The 20,100-nt window shown below is 67.5% G+C and overlaps 2 protein-coding genes across 2 annotated transcripts; one reads left to right on the top strand and one right to left on the bottom strand.

Moving 5' to 3' along the window:
- Positions 1 to 36: 36 nt before the first annotated feature.
- On the bottom strand, positions 37 to 7,733 carry LOC128820287 (methanethiol oxidase-like). Its single transcript, XM_054000941.1, has 12 exons — positions 7,619 to 7,733; positions 6,058 to 6,276; positions 5,676 to 5,788; positions 5,128 to 5,316; positions 4,593 to 4,713; positions 4,120 to 4,302; positions 3,108 to 3,289; positions 2,804 to 2,882; positions 2,470 to 2,591; positions 2,289 to 2,381; positions 1,116 to 1,234; positions 37 to 747 (listed from the first exon to the last, which is right to left on the bottom strand). Exons 1-12 carry the CDS (start codon positions 7,731 to 7,733, stop codon positions 585 to 587), a joined length of 1,698 nt encoding a protein of 565 aa, XP_053856916.1. The 3' UTR covers positions 37 to 584.
- A 5,823-nt stretch (positions 7,734 to 13,556) lies between these two features.
- On the top strand, positions 13,557 to 20,043 carry LOC128820464 (methanethiol oxidase-like). The gene is made up of 10 exons (XM_054001233.1): positions 13,557 to 13,615; positions 14,497 to 14,685; positions 15,314 to 15,434; positions 15,964 to 16,146; positions 17,363 to 17,548; positions 17,785 to 17,859; positions 18,072 to 18,193; positions 18,282 to 18,374; positions 19,111 to 19,229; positions 19,598 to 20,043. Exons 2-10 carry the CDS (start codon positions 14,515 to 14,517, stop codon positions 19,758 to 19,760), a joined length of 1,233 nt encoding a protein of 410 aa, XP_053857208.1. The 5' UTR covers positions 13,557 to 13,615; positions 14,497 to 14,514; the 3' UTR covers positions 19,761 to 20,043.
- The last annotated feature ends 57 nt before the right edge of the window (positions 20,044 to 20,100 follow it).

Raw genomic sequence — 20,100 nt, 5'->3', positions numbered from 1 at the left:
GGCATTTCTCCGGGAATGAGCCTCGGGAAGCTGCGGCTGATGCAGGGAACGACTTTATTGATTGCAGGGAAAGCAGAGCCGGGCGGAGCAGCGCGGGGACGGGGACAGAGGGACAGAGGGACAGGGGGACAGAGGGACAGGGGGACAGAGGGACAGAGAGGGGATGGGGACAGTGACAGGGACAGAGGGACAGAGGGACAGAGAGACAGGGGAACAGGGAGGGGATGGGGACAGGGGAACAAGGACAGGAACAGGGACAGGGATGGGGACAGGGACAGAGGGACAGGGACAGGGACAGAGGGACAGGGACAGAGGGACAGGGACAGAGGGACAGGGAGGGCCGGGAATGGCCCGGGGGAGCCCAAATGCTGAAATCCCCCGGCGCACCGCACAGCCGGAATCCCGCAGGGGATCCCAAAGCCCAGAATCACCCAGGGGACACCGAACCCGTCACCCGGGGCACCCCAAAGGCCGAACCCCCCCGGGAGCCCCGGTCCCGCCGCCGGCGCCCTTTGCCCGGGGCGGCGCTGCCGGGGGGGGACAGCGGCGCTGCCGGGGGGGGACAGCGGCGCTGCCGGGGTCCCTCAGGGCAGGGTCACGGATTTGGAGTCGCCGCCGGGGAAGCGAATCTCGTGCGCCAAGCACGGCCCGTTCGGCTCCTTGCCGAAATCCACCAGGAAGTTCTTGTTCACGGCCAGGCCGCCCCGCTCCGTGTCCACGTCCAGCTGCAGCATCACCGAGCCCTCCCTGCGCGGGGACAGCGGCGGCTCGTGGCGACGGCGACCCCCGGGGCCGCCCGGAGCCCGCCCGGAGCCGCTCCGGACGGCGCCGAGGCAGCGCCCGGGCCCGGGGCCGGCGGGAGGGGCTCGGGGCCGCCTTCGGCTCCCGCGTCCCGAAGCGCGGGCACGAACCCACGGGCGGGAGGGGCTCGGCGCCGCTTTCCCCTCCCCAACTCCCCCTGGGCCGGGCCGGACCCCCTTGGGCCGAGCTCAGCCCGGGCTCCGCTCGAGCCCGAGCGCGCCGGGAGCGGCTCCGGGGCAGCCCCGAGGGGGTCGCGGCCCCTTCCCCACGCCCGCCCGGGCCCGGGCAGCCTTTGGCAGCCGGGAGCGGCTCACTTGATCAGGCTGGGGTAGAACTGCCGGTCCCAGGTGCTGTACAAGGAGTTGGTCACGTAGAGCCGCTTCCCGTCCAGGCTCAGCTGCAGCGAGGCGGGGCCGCCGTACACGCGCTTGCACTGGGACACACGGACTGGGCTTACTGGGGGCACTGGGGGCACTGGGACACACGGACTGGGGCACTGGGGGCACTGGGACACACGGACTGGGGCACTGGGGGCACTGGGGGCACTGGGACACACGGACTGGGCTTACTGGGGGCACTGGGACACGCGGACTGGGCTAACTGGGGGCACTGGGACACACGGACTGGGCTTACTGGGGGCACTGGGACACACGGACTGGGGGCACTGGGGGCACTGGGACACACGGACTGGGGCATCGGGGGCACTGGGACACACGGACTGGGCTTACTGGGGGCACTGGGGGCACTGGGACACGCGGACTGGGGCACTGGGGGCACTGGGGGCACTGGGGGCACTGGGACACACGGACTGGGCTTACTGGGGGCACTGGGACACGCGGACTGGGGCACTGGGGGCACTGGGGGCACTGGGGGCACTGGGACACACGGACTGGGCTTACTGGGGGCACTGGGACACGCGGACTGGGGCACTGGGGGCACTGGGACACACGGACTGGGGCACTGGGGGCACTGGGACACACGGACTGGGCTTACTGGGGGCACTGGGACAAAAGGATTGGGGGCAGTGGGGGTACTGGGACACACGGACTGGGGCACTGGGGGTACTGGGGGCACTGGGGGCATTGGGGCTGGATACCAGCAGGGGCAGTGAAAGCCGGCTCAGGCTCACCCACGCTCAGGTGAGCACACACTCACAGCCACACTCAGGTGAGCACACACTCAGAACCACACTCAGGTGAGCACACACTCACCCTCACCCTCAGGTGAGCACACACTCACCCTCAGCCTCAGGCTCACCCCAGGCACGCTCAGGTGAGCGCACACTCACCCCCACGCTCAGGTGAGCACACACTCACAGCCACACTCGGGTGAGCACACACTCACACTCACGCTCAGGTGAGCGCACACTCACAGCCACACTCGGGTGAGCACACACTCACACTCACGCTCAGGTGAGCGCACGCTCACCCTCACGCTCAGGCTCCCCCCGGTCCCGCCCGGCTGCCCCGGCCCTGCCGCCCGCTCACCTTGACCACCAGCGGCTCGGGCTGGCACTTGAGCTCCTCGTCCCTGCACACGCTCACGGGGCCCCCTCGCAGGATGCTGCCCCCCACGAACACCTGCAAGGGCCGCGCTGGCACACGAGCGTTCCCCGGCCGCGGCCCCGCCGGCCCCGCTCGGCCCCCCGGGCCCGGCGCTGCCCCTCACCTGCCCCACCAGCCGGGGCTTGCAGTTCCTGGCCAGCTCGTACTGCCGGATGTCCCCGTGCAGCCAATTGCTCACGTACAGGAACCGGTCGTCCGGGCTGATGACGAGGTCGGCGATGAAGGCTGCGGGCAGAGCGGGGGCTCAGGGCCGCGGCCAGCACCGCGGCAGCGCGCACGGGCCTGGGCTGCGCCGCCCTTTGGGCTCGGTCACCATTCGGGGCCACCCAGCCGGGCTCCGGGGCCACCCAGCCGGGCTCCGGGGCCACCCAGCCGGCTGTGCCCGCCTGCAGAAGTCGCCCAGGGAACAGGAATGCCAGCCCCGAGGGCACACCAACCTGGCATCTTGGGCATGATCCAGCCCGACACGTCCTTGGCCGGGATCCGGATCACCTCCTCCACGGCCCAGTTGTCTCTCTGCACAGGGACACCGAGCCCGGCTGAGCCCCGCGCTGCCCCCGGCCCGAGCCGAGCCGAGCCGGGCACAACGGGCTCATCCCCGCGCTGCCCCGCAAGCCCCGCATCCGGACCCTCCCTGTCCCCGCTCCTCCTCCTCCTCCTCCTCCTCCTCCTCCTCCCCGCCGGCCCCGTCCCGGCCGGCTCCCCCGCAGCCCCGGGGCCGCTGCCGGCGCTCGCACTCGCCTCGCAGGATTTGTAGAGGCGGAAGATGGCCCCGCTCAGGGCGCAGCCCACGTAGGCCTCGGCGGCCTCGGGGCTGTGCAGGAAGCGCACGTTCAGCGGCAGAGAATCCTCGCCCAGGTCGAAGCACTGCGTGAGGCTGCGGCACGACAAGTTCCACACGTTCAGGCGGCGGCCGAAGACCCCTGCGGGACACCGGGGCAAAGGCTCGGGGCCGGCCGGGGACAGGGATCGCTCCCCGGAGGGCTCCGGGGGCAGCGGCACGGAAAGGGCAGCAGCTGGGGAGGGGAAACTGGGAGATGCAGGATTTGGGGAGAGCACAGAGAAATGCGGGATTTGGGGAGAGCACAGAGAGAAATGCAGGATTTGGGGAGAGCACAGAGAAATGCAGGATTTGGGGAGAACACAAAGAAATGCAGGATTTGGGGAGAGCACAGAGAAATGCAGGATTTGGGGAGAGCACAGAGAAATGCAGGATTTGGGGAGAACACAAAGAAATGCAGGATTTGGGGAGAGCACAGAGAAATACAGAATTTGGGGAGAGCACAGAGAAATGCAGGATTTGGGGAGAGCACAGAGAATTGCAGGATTTGGGGAGAACAGAGAGAAATGCAGGATTTGGGGAGAGCACAAAGAATTGCAGGATTTGGGGAGAAAACAGAGAGAATTGCAGGATTTGGGGAGAGCACAGAGAGAATTGCAGGATTTGGGGTGAGAACAGAGGGAATTGCAGGATTTGGGGTGAGAACACAGAGGGAATTGCAGGATTTGGGGTGAGAACAGAGGGAATTGCGGGATTTGGGGTGAGAACAGAGGGAATTGCAGGATTTGGGGAGAACAGAGGGAATTGCAGGATTTGGGAGCAGCCCGGCCCAGCCCGCCCTGGGTTCCAGCCCTGCCCATCCTCAGCCCGAGCCTGGCACCGGCTCTGGGGCACAACTCGGCCGCTCCGGGGCACCGAGCCCTGCCAGCCCCGCGCTCTGCCCTGCCCTCGGTGCCACCCGCGTGTCCCCACCTTTCTTGAGGTCATCGGGGTTGAAGCCACGCCCGGCCACTTTGGGGACCGGCCCGGCCGAGCTGACCAGGACGTTGTGCTGGGCCTTGTACCAGAAGTCGCAGCCGGTCGGGGGAGTCTCACACTCGTTCTCCCAGTTGCCCTTCAGGTCGTAGCTCTCTCCGTCCAGCACCAGGAAACCGCCTGGGACACACGAGGGACGCGGCGGTGACAAAGCCAGGCTCCCGTGTTCCCAGCGGGAAGCCCGGGATGGGAGTTCGGGCAGGGAAATGGCAACTGGGGCAGGGGAATGGCAATTGGGGCAGGGGAATGGCAATTCAGGCAGGGAAATGGCAACTGGGGCAGGGAAATGGCAATTGGGGCAGGGAATGGCAATTGGGGCAGGGGAATGGCAACTGGGGCAGGGAATGGCAATTCAGGCAGGGAAATGGCAATTGGGGCAGGGAATGGCAATTCTGGCAGGCAAAACTCACCTTTGCCGTTGCCAGCGGGGTCGCCCATGTTGGCGATCAGGACATCCCCGTTGGGCAGGGGGTGGGTGGCAGCCAGGTAGCCCTTGTTGCACTTCCAGAACACATCCACGGGCTCGATCATCTGCAAAAATCAGCGCAAATGTCAGCATCCGCCTGCCCGGCGCCTTCCCCGGCATCGCAGACTCCATCCCTTCCTTCCATCCATCCATCATCCATCCATCCATCCATCCATCCATCCATCCATCATCCATCCATCCATCATCCATCATCCATCCATCCATCCATCCTTCCATCCATCCATCCACCCATCCATCCATCCATCATCCATCATCCATCCATCATCCATCCATCATCCATCATCCATCATCCATCATCCATCCATCCATCCATCCATCCACCCATCCAATCCCTTCCATCCATCCCTCCATCATCCATCCATCCACCCTTCCATCCCTCCCTCCCTCCCTCCCTCGCGGTTGCCCCCGCCGTTCCCCCTCCGTCCCTCGCTGCCGCCCCGGGCTGGCCCCGGCCGTACCTTGCAGATCCGAGGCGCCCGGCACTGGGAGCCCACATCCACCACGTAGATGCGGGAGGAGATGAGGCAGGGCAGGACCAGCTTGGTCCTTTTGGCCGCGGCGCCGCTGTCGAAGCAGCCGCAGGCGGGGCCCCAGCCCGCGCAGTGCAGCTCGTCCTTGAGGTTGGGCATGGGCAGCCGGTGGATCACCTGGGCACGGCCAAGGCAGCTCAGGCCGGGCCGAGCCGGGACTGCCCCGCGGGGAGCGGCCCCGGGCTTTGGGGGGCTCTGGAGAGGGGCTGGGAGCGGCCCCGGGCTTTGGGGGGCTCTGGAGAGGGGCTGGGAGCGGCCCCGGGCTTTGGGGGGCTCTGGAGAGGGGCTGGGAGCCGCCCCGGGCTTTGGGGGGCTCTGGAGAGGGGCTGGGAGCGGCCCCGGGATCAGAGGGGACCTGGAAAAGGTTTTCCTCGCTTTTTTTCCCGGGCACAAAGAGCTCCCCGGGCGGCCCCGCGGGGCTCGGGGAGCGCGGCCCCGGCCCCGATCCCGCCCCCCGGGGCCCGGCGTGCCGGTACCTGGCCGTAGTGGCAGGAGCGCGGGTTGAGGTCCACGGTGGCCAGGAAATCGGGCTGGTCGATGCAGGTGGACCTGTAGGTGCAGGTCACGTAGGCGACCTCCTCCCTCGGGGCTGGCGACACAAAAGCGCGCTCAGACCACGCCGGGAAGCCCCAGACGGGACGGGGAAAGCTCCGGGCAGCTCTCACAAGTGACCGCCGGCGCTTTCGGGGGGCTGCGATTCCCCCCAGCTCCCCCCGGGCAGCCCTGGGGCCGCTCCTGACCCGGCAGCGACCAGGAGGAATCTCCGGCACTCCTGGCAAAGGCGCTCGGCACGGGGCTCAGGGGGACCCCAAAAAGCCCAAATCCCGATCCCAGCCCAGCCCCGTGGCCAGCACTCGCCTTTCAGCACGTCGGGACACGACGGGTACTCGTAGCACGGAGCTCTGCACCTGTCTGGGGAGCAGAGGGGACGCCGTGAGCCCGGCCCGGGCCCCGCGCCCCGGTCCCGTTCCAGAGGGTCCCTCCCACCCCAGCGACCCCCGGCGCCACCCTCGGGGCCACCCCGGCCCTCCCTGGGGACCCGTGGCGAGCGCTCGGCGTGGCGCTGCCACCTCCCGGCTGCGGGAGAGGGACCCTGGGGACAGCGCGGGGCCGAGCCCTGCTGGGGACACCTGAGCCCGCGGGGACCCCTCCCCACCGCGGGGACGGGACCGAGCACGGCCGGGACGGGGACAGAGCTGTCACCTGAGCCTGTATCGGGACAGGACAGAGCTGTCACCCGGAGCCGGGACAGGACGGGGACAGAGCTGTCACCCTGAGCCGGGACAGGACGGGGACAGAGCTGTCACCGTGACCCGGGACAGGACGGGGACAGAGCTGTCACCCTGAGCCTGTATCGGGACAGAGCTGTCACCTGAGCCTGTATCGGGACAGGACAGAGCTGTCACCCGGAGCCGGGACAGGACGGGGACAGAGCTGTCACCCTGAGCCGGGACAGGACGGGGACAGAGCTGTCACCCTGAGCCGGGACAGGACGGGGACAGAGCTGTCACCCTGAGCCTGTATCGGGACAGGACAGAGCTGTCACCGTGAGCCGGGACAGGACGGGGACAGAGCTGTCACCCTGAGCCGGGACAGGATCGGGACAGAACTGTCACCGTGAACCGGGACAGGACGGGGACAGAGCTGTCACCGTGAGCCTGTATCGGGACAGAGCTGTCACCGTGATCCGGGACAGGATCGGGACAGAGCTGTCACCTGAGCCTGTATCGGGACAGAGCTGTCACCGTGAGCCGGGACAGAGCTATCACCGTGAGCCTGTATCGGGACAGAGCTGTCACCGTGAGCCGGGACAGGATCGGGACAGAGCTGTCACTCGGAGCCGGGACACGCTGGAAGCTCCAGCACGGCCAATCCCTCTGCACCCCGGGTCCCAGGGCAGGGCACGGCCCCCGGCCCCCCGGAGCCCCCCAAGGCCCCGCAGAAGCTCCGGGAGCAGCGGCCCCGCGGGCAGAGCTCGGCCGCAGCCCCCTCCTCGTGCCCGGGGCACAAAGGCAGCTGTGCCCAGCTGTGCCCAGCTGTGCCCGGGCCATCCCCGCAGCCCCCGGGAGGCCGCGGGGGTCCCTTACCCATGGCTGCAGCTTTGGGGGTCGCGGTGCCGGCGGCGGAGGAGCTGGAGCTGAGGGGCAGCTGCTGCTGTCTCGGGGCTTGAGCGGCTGTGCCGTGCCCTGGCTGCTGCCGGGGGCCTTTTATCCCCGCACGAGGGTGGGGGGAGCGGGGCCAAGCCCAGGGAGGGGCTGCCCAGCGCTTGGGAGGTGCCAGCCCGGCGCTGCGGCTTCTTTCCTCCTCCCCGCCGCCAATCTGGGCCCAAATCTGCTGCTCCCTGCAGCTCCCCAAGCCTCAAACCCCGCCGGCCCCGGCTGATCCCGGCCTCGCTCCGCACGGAACGGCTGCAACGCACCCGCAGCGGCCTCCGCCGAGCCGGGCCCCTGCCCGGGCACCCCCAAACCCGCTCCTGCTCCTGCTCCTGCCAGGGCCATCCCCATCCCAGGGCTCAGCCGGGGGCTCCCGGGCATCCCGCGGTGGTCCCGCAGCCTCCCGGAGCGGGCTCTGCCCAGGCGCTGGAGTTTGGCAGCTCGGGGACACCGGGATGAGCTCGGGGAGCCGCTCAGGGCATCCCCAGGAACGGGGACAGACCCAGGCACTGGAGTTTGGCAGCTCAGCCTGGAGGAGATCCCGGGGCAATTTCGGGTCTGCCGGGAGGGATTTGGGATCTGACCCCAGGAACAGGGCCACGACAAGAGTGAACGGCCTCACGCTCTGCCAGGGGAGGCTCAGGGTGGGAAATCTGGGGAAATTCTTCCTGGAAACGGGAAAATGCCTCTCCCTGCCCGGGGAGATTTGGAGCGCTCGCCCCTGTTTAATTCCCGGACGTTTGTTTGGGGATCAGGGCGGGATTGCTCCCATCTTGGACTCGATGATCCTGGGGGGGATTTTCCAGCCTCAAAAATCCTGGAATTCTCTGAAAGGTCCCTTTAATATCTGTGAGATTTCCGAACCCAAATAATCCTGGAATTCTCTGGGAGAATTTAACACTCAGCGCCATTTCCAATCATCAAACCCAGTTCCTAATTCCCCCCCCCCAAGATGAGCGAATCCCACAGAAACCACAGCAAATGAACGTTTGGGAGAGCTCGAAATTCCCGTGCTGAGCCTGGCCGGGAGGACACAAAGCTGCGGCTGATAAGATAAGGCTGCTGATAAGAGATGCGATTATTTCCTGCCCCTCCCTGCGCCCAGATGAGCTGGGCTGGTTCTCCCTGTGCTCATTGCGGCTTTTCCATGACCACAGGTGGGGGCAGCGTCCCCCCAGCCCGGTTCGGGAAGTTTCCCGGCTTCTGCTGCTCATCCCCACTTCCCACAATCCAGGGAAAAATCAGATTTCTCCCGCTCCTGACACTGCAGATCGCGTTTATCTCCCCCGATGTGGAAGGGATTCACCTGGGATCTGTCCCGCCCATTCCTAAAAGCCTCTGGAGCTGGACATTCCTGCCCCGTGGAGGGAGGAAAGGCCACCCCGAGCCTTTCAAGTCCCTCATTCCAAGCGGATCCAGAGGAGCGAGAGACGCCCTGGAATTATCTCGGGTTTTGGCGGCTCCTCGGGGGCTGCTCGCCCAAAAAACTTCAAAGCGTTGGGAATTTTGGGATCCGGCCCAGGGCAGCGGCTCCTCCCCGCCGGCTTTTCCTGTTGGTTCGGGGGGTCCGGGTGTTCCCTGGAACAATCCCGATCCCGAGGGAATTCGGGGCTCGGCTCCCCGCGTGTCCCCCTCGGCAGGGACGGGGACAAATCTCCTCCCACGGTCCCGTTCCCAGTCGGGGCCCTCCCGGTGTCTGGGGATGTGGCACCGAGGAAGAGGAGCTCGCGGCTTCCCCCGAGTGTGATTTTCCCCTGTTTTTTTTCCGGTGGTGGAGCGGGGAACAAACTCCCGAGCTCATCCGTTGTCACCTGCCTTCCACTGAGCGTGGAACTTCGGGTTTTGTCACACTTCCAGGTGAACTCGGGAGCCAGCTCCCCAAAAATCACCCTTTTCCCACCGAACCATCAGAAAATCTGGGAATTCTTGGCTTGGGAGGGAATTCAAGCTCAAGGCTGTCTCCCTGTTTGGTGCCCGCGCAGCCCCGGGAGCGGCTCCTGGATGGAATTCCAGGCGCGGAGCAGCCCGGGGAGGAATGACCGCTGGGACTGGGGGCTCGCTCCATGAACGGAAACGTTTTCCCAAAGTCTGCCGGTGCTCGGTGCCCGGCTGAGGGGTCGGGACGAGTCGGGAGGGTGGAGAGCGCAGGAAATCGGGATTTAGGAACGGGAAGTGCTGAAGGAGCCCCGGCCCCGCTGGGGCAGCCGCGGGGGCTCGGGGCAGGGCTCGGGGGAGGCCGAAGCCCCGCCGGGGAGCTGCGGGCGGCTGGAGCCGCTGCCGGAGCCGGGAACTCTCCGAGCTGGCGGCGGAGCCGCGGGCTCGTCCCGGTGCGTCGCTCCCCGCATTCCCAAATCCCGGCGTGTCCTTCCCGGGGGGCCGGAGGAGCCGGTGGCGAGCGGGCAAGGAGTGGCCAGCGGGGCGTGGGCAGTGGCCGGAGGGTGCCGGGGCTTGTCCTGCGGCCGCGGGAGCTGCGCTGAGCCTGCGCTTATCTCGCCCTTATCAGCGCCGTGGGGACACGCGAGCGCCGAGCGGGGACAGGGAGGGACACGGCGACGTCAGCACGGGAAGCCACCGGGAGCAGCGCGGCTCCTTAATGAGGGGCGGGCTAATGATCTGGCTAATGAGGGGAGGGCTAATGAGCTGGCTAATGAGCGGGTGTGCAGCGCCAGGGGAAGGAGCACGTGGGGACAGCAGGGGCAGCGCGGGGGACACCGGCCCGGCCCCGGGGGGGACCAAAGCGGGGCTGAGGGCCAAGGGTGGCCCCGGGACAGAGCCCGGGAGCCGCTGCCGGAATTCCCGGAGTTTCCCAGCGGGAAGCGGCTCCGCGGCCGGGCTGGAGCAGCTGCGGCTGCGGGAGGGGTCCCTGCCCACGGGACGGGGGGCACGAGCGGAGCTTTGGGCTCCTTCCAGCCCCGAGCATTCCCTGAGCGTGCCGCGATGCTGGGGATGGGAGCTGGAGCCGTTTCCTTGCTGCGGCGCTGCCGGTGCCGCCCTCGCTCGGCCCTTGCCCGGCCCGGGGGGCTCCGAGCCCCGGTCAGGCCGGGACAGCCCCAGGGACAGGACGGCTCTGGGGGTCCTTGGCTGTGCCCCCTCCTTTAGGCTTTTCCCGACATCCCAGAGCGGTTCCCGTGCTGGGATCTGCCCGATCCCGCGGGATCCCGAGCTCCGTCCTTCTCGCGGCGCTGCTTTCGCCCAAATCTCGGCTTCTTTCCCAACATCGGCCTCGGAGCCGCTTTTTCCATGATTTCTCCTCTCCTCCAGGATTTAATTGAAGCCTTTCCTGTCCCGGAGTCTCCCTGGCTGTCCCTGGCTCACCGCTCGGCTTGCCCTGGTGCCCGGGCAGGCTTTGGCTGGGCTCGGGGCCGATCCCTGCGCTGCTGTCCCTGCCCTGGAAGTGCCTTTTTTGTACTTTTCCACCCCAAAACCCAATCTGCTCGCACTGTGCAGAGAAGGCCCGCAGGGCGCTGGCCGCTGTCCTTCCAGCCCCAATTCCCAGTGCCGAACTCCCCAAGTCCCCCTTGTCCCCAGCGGGCCCCACGTCCCCACACGCAGGTGCCACCCTGGGAGGCCACCCCGTGTCCTGCCCTGGCTGCTTTCCGAGAATTCCAGGATTTTTGAGGCTGGAAAATCCCCCCCAGGATCATCGAGTCCAAGATGGGAGCAATCCCGCCCTGATCCCCAAACAAACGTCCGGGAATTAAACAGGGGCGAGCGCTCCAAATCTCCCCGGGCAGGGAGAGGCATTTTCCCGTTTCCAGGAAGAATTTCCCCAGATTTCCCACCCTGAGCCTCCCCTGGCAGAGCGTGAGGCCGTTCACTCTTGTCGTGGCCCTGTTCCTGGGGTCAGATCCCAAATCCCTCCCGGCAGACCCGAAATTGCCCCGGGATCTCCTCCAGGCTGAGCTGCCAAACTCCAGTGCCTGGGTCTGTCCCCGTTCTCGGGGATGCCCTGAGCGGCTCCCCGAGCTCATCCCGGTGTTCCCGAGCTGCCAAACTCCAGTGCCTGGGCAGAGCCCGCTCTGGGAGGCTGCGGGACCACCGCGGGATGCCCGGGAGCCCCCGGCTGAGCCCTGGGATGGGGATGGCCCTGGCAGGAGCAGGAGCAGGAGCGGGTTTGGGGGTGCCCGGGCAGGGGCCCGGCTCGGCGGAGGCCGCTGCGGGTGCGTTGCAGCCGTTCCGTGCGGAGCGAGGCCGGGATCAGCCGGGGCCGGCGGGGTTTGAGGCTTGGGGAGCTGCAGGGAGCAGCAGATTTGGGCCCAGATTGGCGGCGGGGAGGAGGAAAGAAGCCGCAGCGCCGGGCTGGCACCTCCCAAGCGCTGGGCAGCCCCTCCCTGGGCTTGGCCCCGCTCCCCCCACCCTCGTGCGGGGATAAAAGGCCCCCGGCAGCAGCCAGGGCACGGCACAGCCGCTCAAGCCCCGAGACAGCAGCAGCTGCCCCTCAGCTCCAGCTCCTCCGCCGCCGGCACCGCGACCCCCAAAGCTGCAGCCATGGGTAAGGGACCCCCGCGGCCTCCCGGGGGCTGCGGGGATGGCCCGGGCACAGCTGGGGACAGCTGGGCACAGCTGCCTTTGTGCCCCGGGCACGAGGAGGGGGCTGCGGCCGAGCTCTGCCCGCGGGGGCCGCTGCTCCCGGAGCTTCTGCGGGGCCTTGGGGGGCTCCGGGGGGCCGGGGGCCGTGCCCTGCCCTGGGACCCGGGGTGCAGAGGGATTGGCCGTGCTGGAGCTTCCAGCGTGTCCCGGCTCCGAGTGACAGCTCTGTCCCGATCCTGTCCCGGTTCACGGTGACAGCTCTGTCCCGATACAGGCTCAGGTGACAGCTCTGTCCCCGTCCTGTCCCAGTTCACGGGGACAGCTCTGTCCCGATACAGGCTCAGGTGACAGCTCTGTCCCCGTCCTGTCCCAGTTCACGGGGACAGCTCTGTCCCCGTCCTGTCCCGGCTCAGGGTGACAGCTCTGTCCCGATCCTGTCCCGGTTCACGGTGACAGCTCTGTCCTGTCCCGATACAGGCTCAGGTGACAGCTCTGTCCCCGTCCTGTCCCGGCTCCGGGTGACAGCTCTGTACCCGTACTGTCCCGGCTCCGGGTGACAGCTCTGTCCTGTCCCGATACAGGCTCAGGGTGACAGCTCTGTCCCCGTCCTGTCCCGGGTCACGGTGACAGCTCTGTCCCCGTCCTGTCCCGGCTCCGGGTGACAGCTCTGTCCTGTCCCGATACAGGCTCAGGGTGACAGCTCTGTCCCGATCCTGTCCCGGCTCAGGGTGACAGCTCTGTCCCCGTCCTGTCCCGGGTCACGGTGACAGCTCTGTCCCCGTCCTGTCCCGGGTCACGGTGACAGCTCTGTCCCCGTCCTGTCCCGGGTCACGGTGACAGCTCTGTCCCCGTCCTGTCCCGGGTCACGGTGACAGCTCTGTCCCCGTCCTGTCCCGGCTCCGGGTGACAGCTCTGTCCTGTCCCGATACAGGCTCAGGTGACAGCTCTGTCCCCGTCCTGTCCCGGCTCAGGGTGACAGCTCTGTCCTGTCCCGATACAGGCTCAGGTGACAGCTCTGTCCCCGTCCCGGCCGTGCTCGGTCCCGTCCCCGCGGTGGGGAGGGGTCCCCGCGGGCTCAGGTGTCCCCAGCAGGGCTCGGCCCCGCGCTGTCCCCAGGGTCCCTCTCCCGCAGCCGGGAGGTGGCAGCGCCACGCCGAGCGCTCGCCACGGGTCCCCAGGGAGGGCCGGGGTGGCCCCGAGGGTGGCGCCGGGGGTCGCTGGGGTGGGAGGGACCCTCTGGAACGGGACCGGGGCGCGGGGCCCGGGCCGGGCTCACGGCGTCCCCTCTGCTCCCCAGACAGGTGCAGAGCTCCGTGCTACGAGTACCCGTCGTGTCCCGACGTGCTGAAAGGCGAGTGCTGGCCACGGGGCTGGGCTGGGATCGGGATTTGGGCTTTTTGGGGTCCCCCTGAGCCCCGTGCCGAGCGCCTTTGCCAGGAGTGCCGGAGATTCCTCCTGGTCGCTGCCGGGTCAGGAGCGGCCCCAGGGCTGCCCGGGGGGAGCTGGGGGGAATCGCAGCCCCCCGAAAGCGCCGGCGGTCACTTGTGAGAGCTGCCCGGAGCTTTCCCCGTCCCGTCTGGGGCTTCCCGGCGTGGTCTGAGCGCGCTTTTGTGTCGCCAGCCCCGAGGGAGGAGGTCGCCTACGTGACCTGCACCTACAGGTCCACCTGCATCGACCAGCCCGATTTCCTGGCCACCGTGGACCTCAACCCGCGCTCCTGCCACTACGGCCAGGTACCGGCCCGCGCCGGGCCCCGGGGGGCGGGATCGGGGCCGGGGCCGCGCTCCCCGAGCCCCGCGGGGCCGCCCGGGGAGCTCTTTGTGCCCGGGAAAAAAAGCGAGGAAAACCTTTTCCAGGTCCCCTCTGATCCCGGGGCCGCTCCCAGCCCCTCTCCAGAGCCCCCCAAAGCCCGGGGCCGCTCCCAGCCCCTCTCCAGAGCCCCCCAAATCCCGGGGCCGCTCCCAGCCCCTCTCCAGAGCCCCCCAAAGCCCGGGGCCGCTCCCAGCCCCTCTCCGAGGCTCCCCAAATTCCGGGGCCGCTCCCTGCCCCTCTCCAGAGCCCCCCAAAGCCCGGGGCCGCTCCCAGCCCCTCTCCAGAGCCCCCCAAAGCCCGGGGCCGCCCCCGGCCCCTCTCCAGAGCCCCCCAAAGCCCGGGGCCGCTCCCTGCCCCTCTCCAGAGCCCCCCAAAGCCCGGGGCCGCTCCCAGCCCCTCTCCAGAGCCCCCCAAATCCCGGGGCCGCTCCCAGCCCCTCTCCAGAGCCCCCCAAAGCCCGGGGCCGCTCCCAGCCCCTCTCCAGAGCCCCCCAAAGCCCGGGGCCGCTCCCAGCCCCTCTCCGGGGCTCCCCAAAGCCCGGGGCCGCTCCCAGCCCCTCTCCAGAGCCCCCCAAAGCCCGGGGCCGCTCCCAGCCCCTCTCCAGAGCCCCCCAAATCCCGGGGCCGCTCCCAGCCCCTCTCCAGAGCCCCCCAAATCCCGGGGCCGCTCCCAGCCCCTCTCCAGAGCCCCCCAAAGCCCGGGGCCGCTCCCAGCCCCTCTCCAGAGCCCCCCAAAGCCCGGGGCCGCTCCCCGCGGGGCAGTCCCGGCTCGGCCCGGCCTGAGCTGCCTTGGCCGTGCCCAGGTGATCCACCGGCTGCCCATGCCCAACCTCAAGGACGAGCTGCACTGCGCGGGCTGGGGCCCCGCCTGCGGCTGCTTCGACAGCGGCGCCGCGGCCAAAAGGACCAAGCTGGTCCTGCCCTGCCTCATCTCCTCCCGCATCTACGTGGTGGATGTGGGCTCCCAGTGCCGGGCGCCTCGGATCTGCAAGGTACGGCCGGGGCCAGCCCGGGGCGGCAGCGAGGGACGGAGGGGGAACGGCGGGGGCACCGCGAGGGAGGGAGGGAGGGAGGGAGGGATGGAAGGGTGGATGGATGGATGATGGATGGATGATGGATGGATGATGGATGGATGGATGGATGATGGATGGATGATGGATGGATGATGGATGGATGGATGGATGGATGATGGATGGATGATGGATGGATGGATGGATGGATGGATGGATGGATGGATTATGGATGATGGATGGATGGATGGATGGAAGGATGGATGGATGATGGATGATGGATGATGGATGATGGATGGATGATGGATGGATGATGGATGGATGGATGGATGGATGGATGGATGGATGGAAGGATGGATGGATGGATGGATGATGGATGGATGGATGGATGGATGATGGATGGATGATGGATGGATGATGGATGGATGGATGATGGATGGATGGATGGATGGATGGATGGATGGATGGAAGGATGGATGGATGGATGGATGATGGATGGATGGATGGATGGATGATGGATGGACGGATGGAGGGAAGGAAGGGGTGGGGTCTGCGATGCCGGGGAAGGCGCCGGGCAGGCGGATGCTGACATTTGCGCTGATTTTGGCAGATGATCGAGCCCGTGGATGTGTTCTGGAAGTGCGACAAGGGCTACCTGGCTGCCACCCACCCCCTGCCCAACGGGGATGTCCTGATCGCCAACATGGGCGACCCCGCTGGCAACGGCAAAGGTGAGTTTTGCCTGCCGGAATTGCCATTCCCCTGCCCCAATTGCCATTTCCCTGCCCCAATTGCCATTTCCCTGCCCCAGTTGCCATTTCCCTGCCCCAATTGCCATTCCCCTGCCCCAATTGCCATTTCCCTGCCCCAATTGCCATTCCCCTGCCCCAATTGCCATTTCCCTGCCCCAGTTGCCATTTCCCTGCCCCAGTTGCCATTTCCCTGCCCCAATTGCCATTCCCTGCCCCAATTACCATTCCCCTGCCCCAATTGCCATTCCCTGCCCCAATTGCCATTTCCCTGCCCCAATTGCCATTCCCTGCCCCAATTGCCATTCCCTGCCCCAATTGCCATTTCCCTGCCCCAATTTCCATTTCCCTGCCTGAATTACCATTCCCCTGCCCCAGTTGCCATTTCCCTGCCCCAGTTGCCATTCCCCTGCCCCAGTTGCCATTCCCCTGCCCGAACTCCCATCCCGGGCTTCCCGCTGGGAACGCGGGAGCCTGGCTTTGTCACCGCCGCGTCCCTCGTGTGTCCCAGGCGGTTTCCTGGTGCTGGACGGAGAGAGCTACGACCTGAAGGGCAACTGGGAGAACGAGTGTGAGACTCCCCCGACCGGCTGCGACTTCTGGTACAAGGCCCAGCACAACGTCCTGGTCAGCTCGGCCGGGCCGGTCCCCAAAGTGGCCGGGCGTGGCTTCAACCCCGATGACCTCAAGAAAGGTGGGGACACGCGGGTGGCACCGAGGGCAGGGCAGAGCGCGGGGCTGGCAGGGCTCGGTGCCCCAGAGCGGCCGAGTTGTGCCCCAGAGCCGGTGCCAGGCTCGGGCTGAGGATGGGCAGGGCTGGAACCCAGGGCGGGCTGGGCCGGGCTGCTCCCAAATCCTGCAATTCCCTCTGTTCTCACCCCAAATCCTGCAATTCCCTCTGTTCTCACCCCAAATCCCGCAATTCCCTCTGTTCTCACCCCAAATCCTGCAATTCCCTCTGTTCTCACCCCAAATCCCGCAATTCCCTCTGTTCTCACCCCAAATCCTGCAATTCCCTCTGTTCTCACCCCAAATCCTGCAATTCCCTCTGTTCTCACCCCAAATCCTGCAATTCCCTCTGTGCTCTCCCCAAATCCTGCATTTCTCTCTGTGCTCTCCCCAAATCCTGCAATTCTCTCTCTGTTCTCCCAAAATCCTGTAATTCTCTGTGCTCTCCCCAAATCCTGCAATTCTTTCTGTGCTCTCCCCAAATCCCGCAATTCTTTGTGTTCTCCCCAAATCCTGCAATTCTCTCTGTTCTCACCCCAAATCCTGCATTTCTCCGTGTTCTCCCCAAATCCTGCAATTCTCTATCTGTTCTCCCCAAATCTTGCAATTCCCTCTGTTCTCTCCCCAAATCCTGCAATTCCCTCTGTGCTCTCCCCAAATCCTGCATTCCCCTGTGTTCTCCCCAAATCCTGCATTTCTCTCTGTGCTCTCCCCAAATCCTGCATTTCTCTGTTCTCACCCCAAATCCTGCATTTCTCTCTGTTCTCCCCAAATCCTGCATTTCTCTGTGCTCTCCCCAAATCCTGCATTTCTCTGTGCTCTCCCCAAATCCTGCATTTCTCTGTGCTCTCCCCAAATCCTGCATTTCTCTCTGTGCTCTCCCCAAATCCTGCAATTCTCTCTGTGCTCTCCCCAAATCCTGCAATTCTCTCTGTGCTCTCCCCAAATCCTGCATTTCTCTGTGCTCTCCCCAAATCCTGCATTTCTCTGTGCTCTCCCCAAATCCTGCATTTCTCTGTGCTCTCCCCAAATTCTGTATTTCTCTGTGCTCTCCCCAAATCCTGCATCTCCCAGTTTCTCCTCCCCAGCTGCTGCCCTTTCCGTGCCGCTGCCCCCGGAGCCCTCCGGGGAGCGATCCCTGTCCCCGGCCGGCCCCGAGCCTTTGCCCCGGTGTCCCGCAGGGGTCTTCGGCCGCCGCCTGAACGTGTGGAACTTGTCGTGCCGCAGCCTCACGCAGTGCTTCGACCTGGGCGAGGATTCTCTGCCGCTGAACGTGCGCTTCCTGCACAGCCCCGAGGCCGCCGAGGCCTACGTGGGCTGCGCCCTGAGCGGGGCCATCTTCCGCCTCTACAAATCCTGCGAGGCGAGTGCGAGCGCCGGCAGCGGCCCCGGGGCTGCGGGGGAGCCGGCCGGGACGGGGCCGGCGGGGAGGAGGAGGAGGAGGAGGAGGAGGAGGAGGAGGAGGAGCGGGGACAGGGAGGGTCCGGATGCGGGGCTTGCGGGGCAGCGCGGGGATGAGCCCATTGTGCCCGGCTCGGCTCGGCTCGGCTCGGGCCGGGGGCAGCGCGGGGCTCAGCCGGGCTCGGTGTCCCTGTGCAGAGAGACAACTGGGCCGTGGAGGAGGTGATCCGGATCCCGGCCAAGGACGTGTCGGGCTGGATCATGCCCAAGATGCCAGGTTGGTGTGCCCTCGGGGCTGGCATTCCTGTTCCCTGGGCGACTTCTGCAGGCGGGCACAGCCGGCTGGGTGGCCCCGGAGCCCGGCTGGGTGGCCCCGGAGCCCGGCTGGGTGGCCCCGAATGGTGACCGAGCCCAAAGGGCGGCGCAGCCCAGGCCCGTGCGCGCTGCCGCGGTGCTGGCCGCGGCCCTGAGCCCCCGCTCTGCCCGCAGCCTTCATCGCCGACCTCGTCATCAGCCCGGACGACCGGTTCCTGTACGTGAGCAATTGGCTGCACGGGGACATCCGGCAGTACGAGCTGGCCAGGAACTGCAAGCCCCGGCTGGTGGGGCAGGTGAGGGGCAGCGCCGGGCCCGGGGGGCCGAGCGGGGCCGGCGGGGCCGCGGCCGGGGAACGCTCGTGTGCCAGCGCGGCCCTTGCAGGTGTTCGTGGGGGGCAGCATCCTGCGAGGGGGCCCCGTGAGCGTGTGCAGGGACGAGGAGCTCAAGTGCCAGCCCGAGCCGCTGGTGGTCAAGGTGAGCGGGCGGCAGGGCCGGGGCAGCCGGGCGGGACCGGGGGGAGCCTGAGCGTGAGGGTGAGTGTGGGGGTGAGTGTGTGCTCACCTGAGCGTGCCTGGGGTGAGTGTGCGCTCACCTGAGCGTGCCTGCGGTGAGCCTGAGGGTGAGTGTGTGCTCACCTGAGTGTGCCTGGGGTGAGGGAGCACTCACCTGAGCGTGGGGGGGAGTGTGTGCTCACCTGAACGTGCCTGGGGTGAGCCTGAGGATGAGGGTGAGTGTGTGCTCACCTGAGTGTGGTTCTGAGTGTGTGCTCACCTGAGTGTGGCTGTGAGTGTGTGCTCACCTGAGCGTGGGTGAGCCTGAGCCGGCTTTCACTGCCCCTGCTGGTATCCAGCCCCAATGCCCCCAGTGCCCCCAGTGCCCCCAGTGCCCCAGTCCGTGTGTCCCAGTGCCCCCGATGCCCCAGTCCGTGTGTCCCAGTGCCCCCAGTAAGCCCAGTCCGTGTGTCCCAGTGCCCCCAGTGCCCCCAGTGCCCCAGTCCGTGTGTCCCAGTGCCCCCAGTGCCCCCAGTGCCCCAGTCCGTGTGTCCCAGTGCCCCCAGTAAGCCCAGTCCGTGTGTCCCAGTGCCCCCAGTGCCCCCAGTGCCCCCAGTGCCCCCAGTGCCCCAGTCCGTGTGTCCCAGTGCCCCCAGTGCCCCAGTCCGCGTGTCCCAGTGCCCCCAGTGCCCCCAGTAAGCCCAGTCCGTGTGTCCCAGTGCAAGCGCGTGTACGGCGGCCCCGCCTCGCTGCAGCTGAGCCTGGACGGGAAGCGGCTCTACGTGACCAACTCCTTGTACAGCACCTGGGACCGGCAGTTCTACCCCAGCCTGATCAAGTGAGCCGCTCCCGGCTGCCAAAGGCTGCCCGGGCCCGGGCGGGCGTGGGGAAGGGGCCGCGACCCCCTCGGGGCTGCCCCGGAGCCGCTCCCGGCGCGCTCGGGCTCGAGCGGAGCCCGGGCTGAGCTCGGCCCAAGGGGGTCCGGCCCGGCCCAGGGGGAATTGGGGAGGGGAAAGCGGCGCCGAGCCCCTCCCGCCCGTGGGTTCGTGCCCGCGCTTCGGGACGCGGGAGCCGAAGGCGGCCCCGAGCCCCTCCCGCCGGCCCCGGGCCCGGGCGCTGCCTCGGCGCCGTCCGGAGCGGCTCCGGGCGGGCTCCGGGCGGCCCCGGGGGTCGCCGTCGCCACGAGCCGCCGCTGTCCCCGCGCAGGGAGGGCTCGGTGATGCTGCAGCTGGACGTGGACACGGAGCGGGGCGGCCTGGCCGTGAACAAGAACTTCCTGGTGGATTTCGGCAAGGAGCCGAACGGGCCGTGCTTGGCGCACGAGATTCGCTTCCCCGGCGGCGACTCCAAATCCGTGACCCTGCCCTGAGGGACCCCGGCAGCGCCGCTGTCCCCCCCCGGCAGCGCCGCTGTCCCCCCCCGGCAGCGCCGCCCCGGGCAAAGGGCGCCGGCGGCGGGACCGGGGCTCCCGGGGGGGTTCGGCCTTTGGGGTGCCCCGGGTGACGGGTTCGGTGTCCCCTGGGTGATTCTGGGCTTTGGGATCCCCTGCGGGATTGCGGCTGTGCGGTGCGCCGGGGGATTTCAGCATTTGGGCTCCCCCGGGCCATTCCCGGCCCTCCCTGTCCCTCTGTCCCTGTCCCTCTGTCCCCCTGTCCCTGTCCCTGTCCCTCTCCCTGTCCCTGTCCCTGTCCCCTCTCTGTCCATGTCCC

Source organism: Vidua macroura, chromosome 29, assembly GCF_024509145.1.
Source record: "Vidua macroura isolate BioBank_ID:100142 chromosome 29, ASM2450914v1, whole genome shotgun sequence".
Classification (NCBI taxonomy): domain Eukaryota; kingdom Metazoa; phylum Chordata; class Aves; order Passeriformes; family Viduidae; genus Vidua; species Vidua macroura.
The sequence above is the reverse complement of the archived record's forward strand: the minus strand, read 5'-3'. Positions and strand labels throughout refer to the sequence as shown.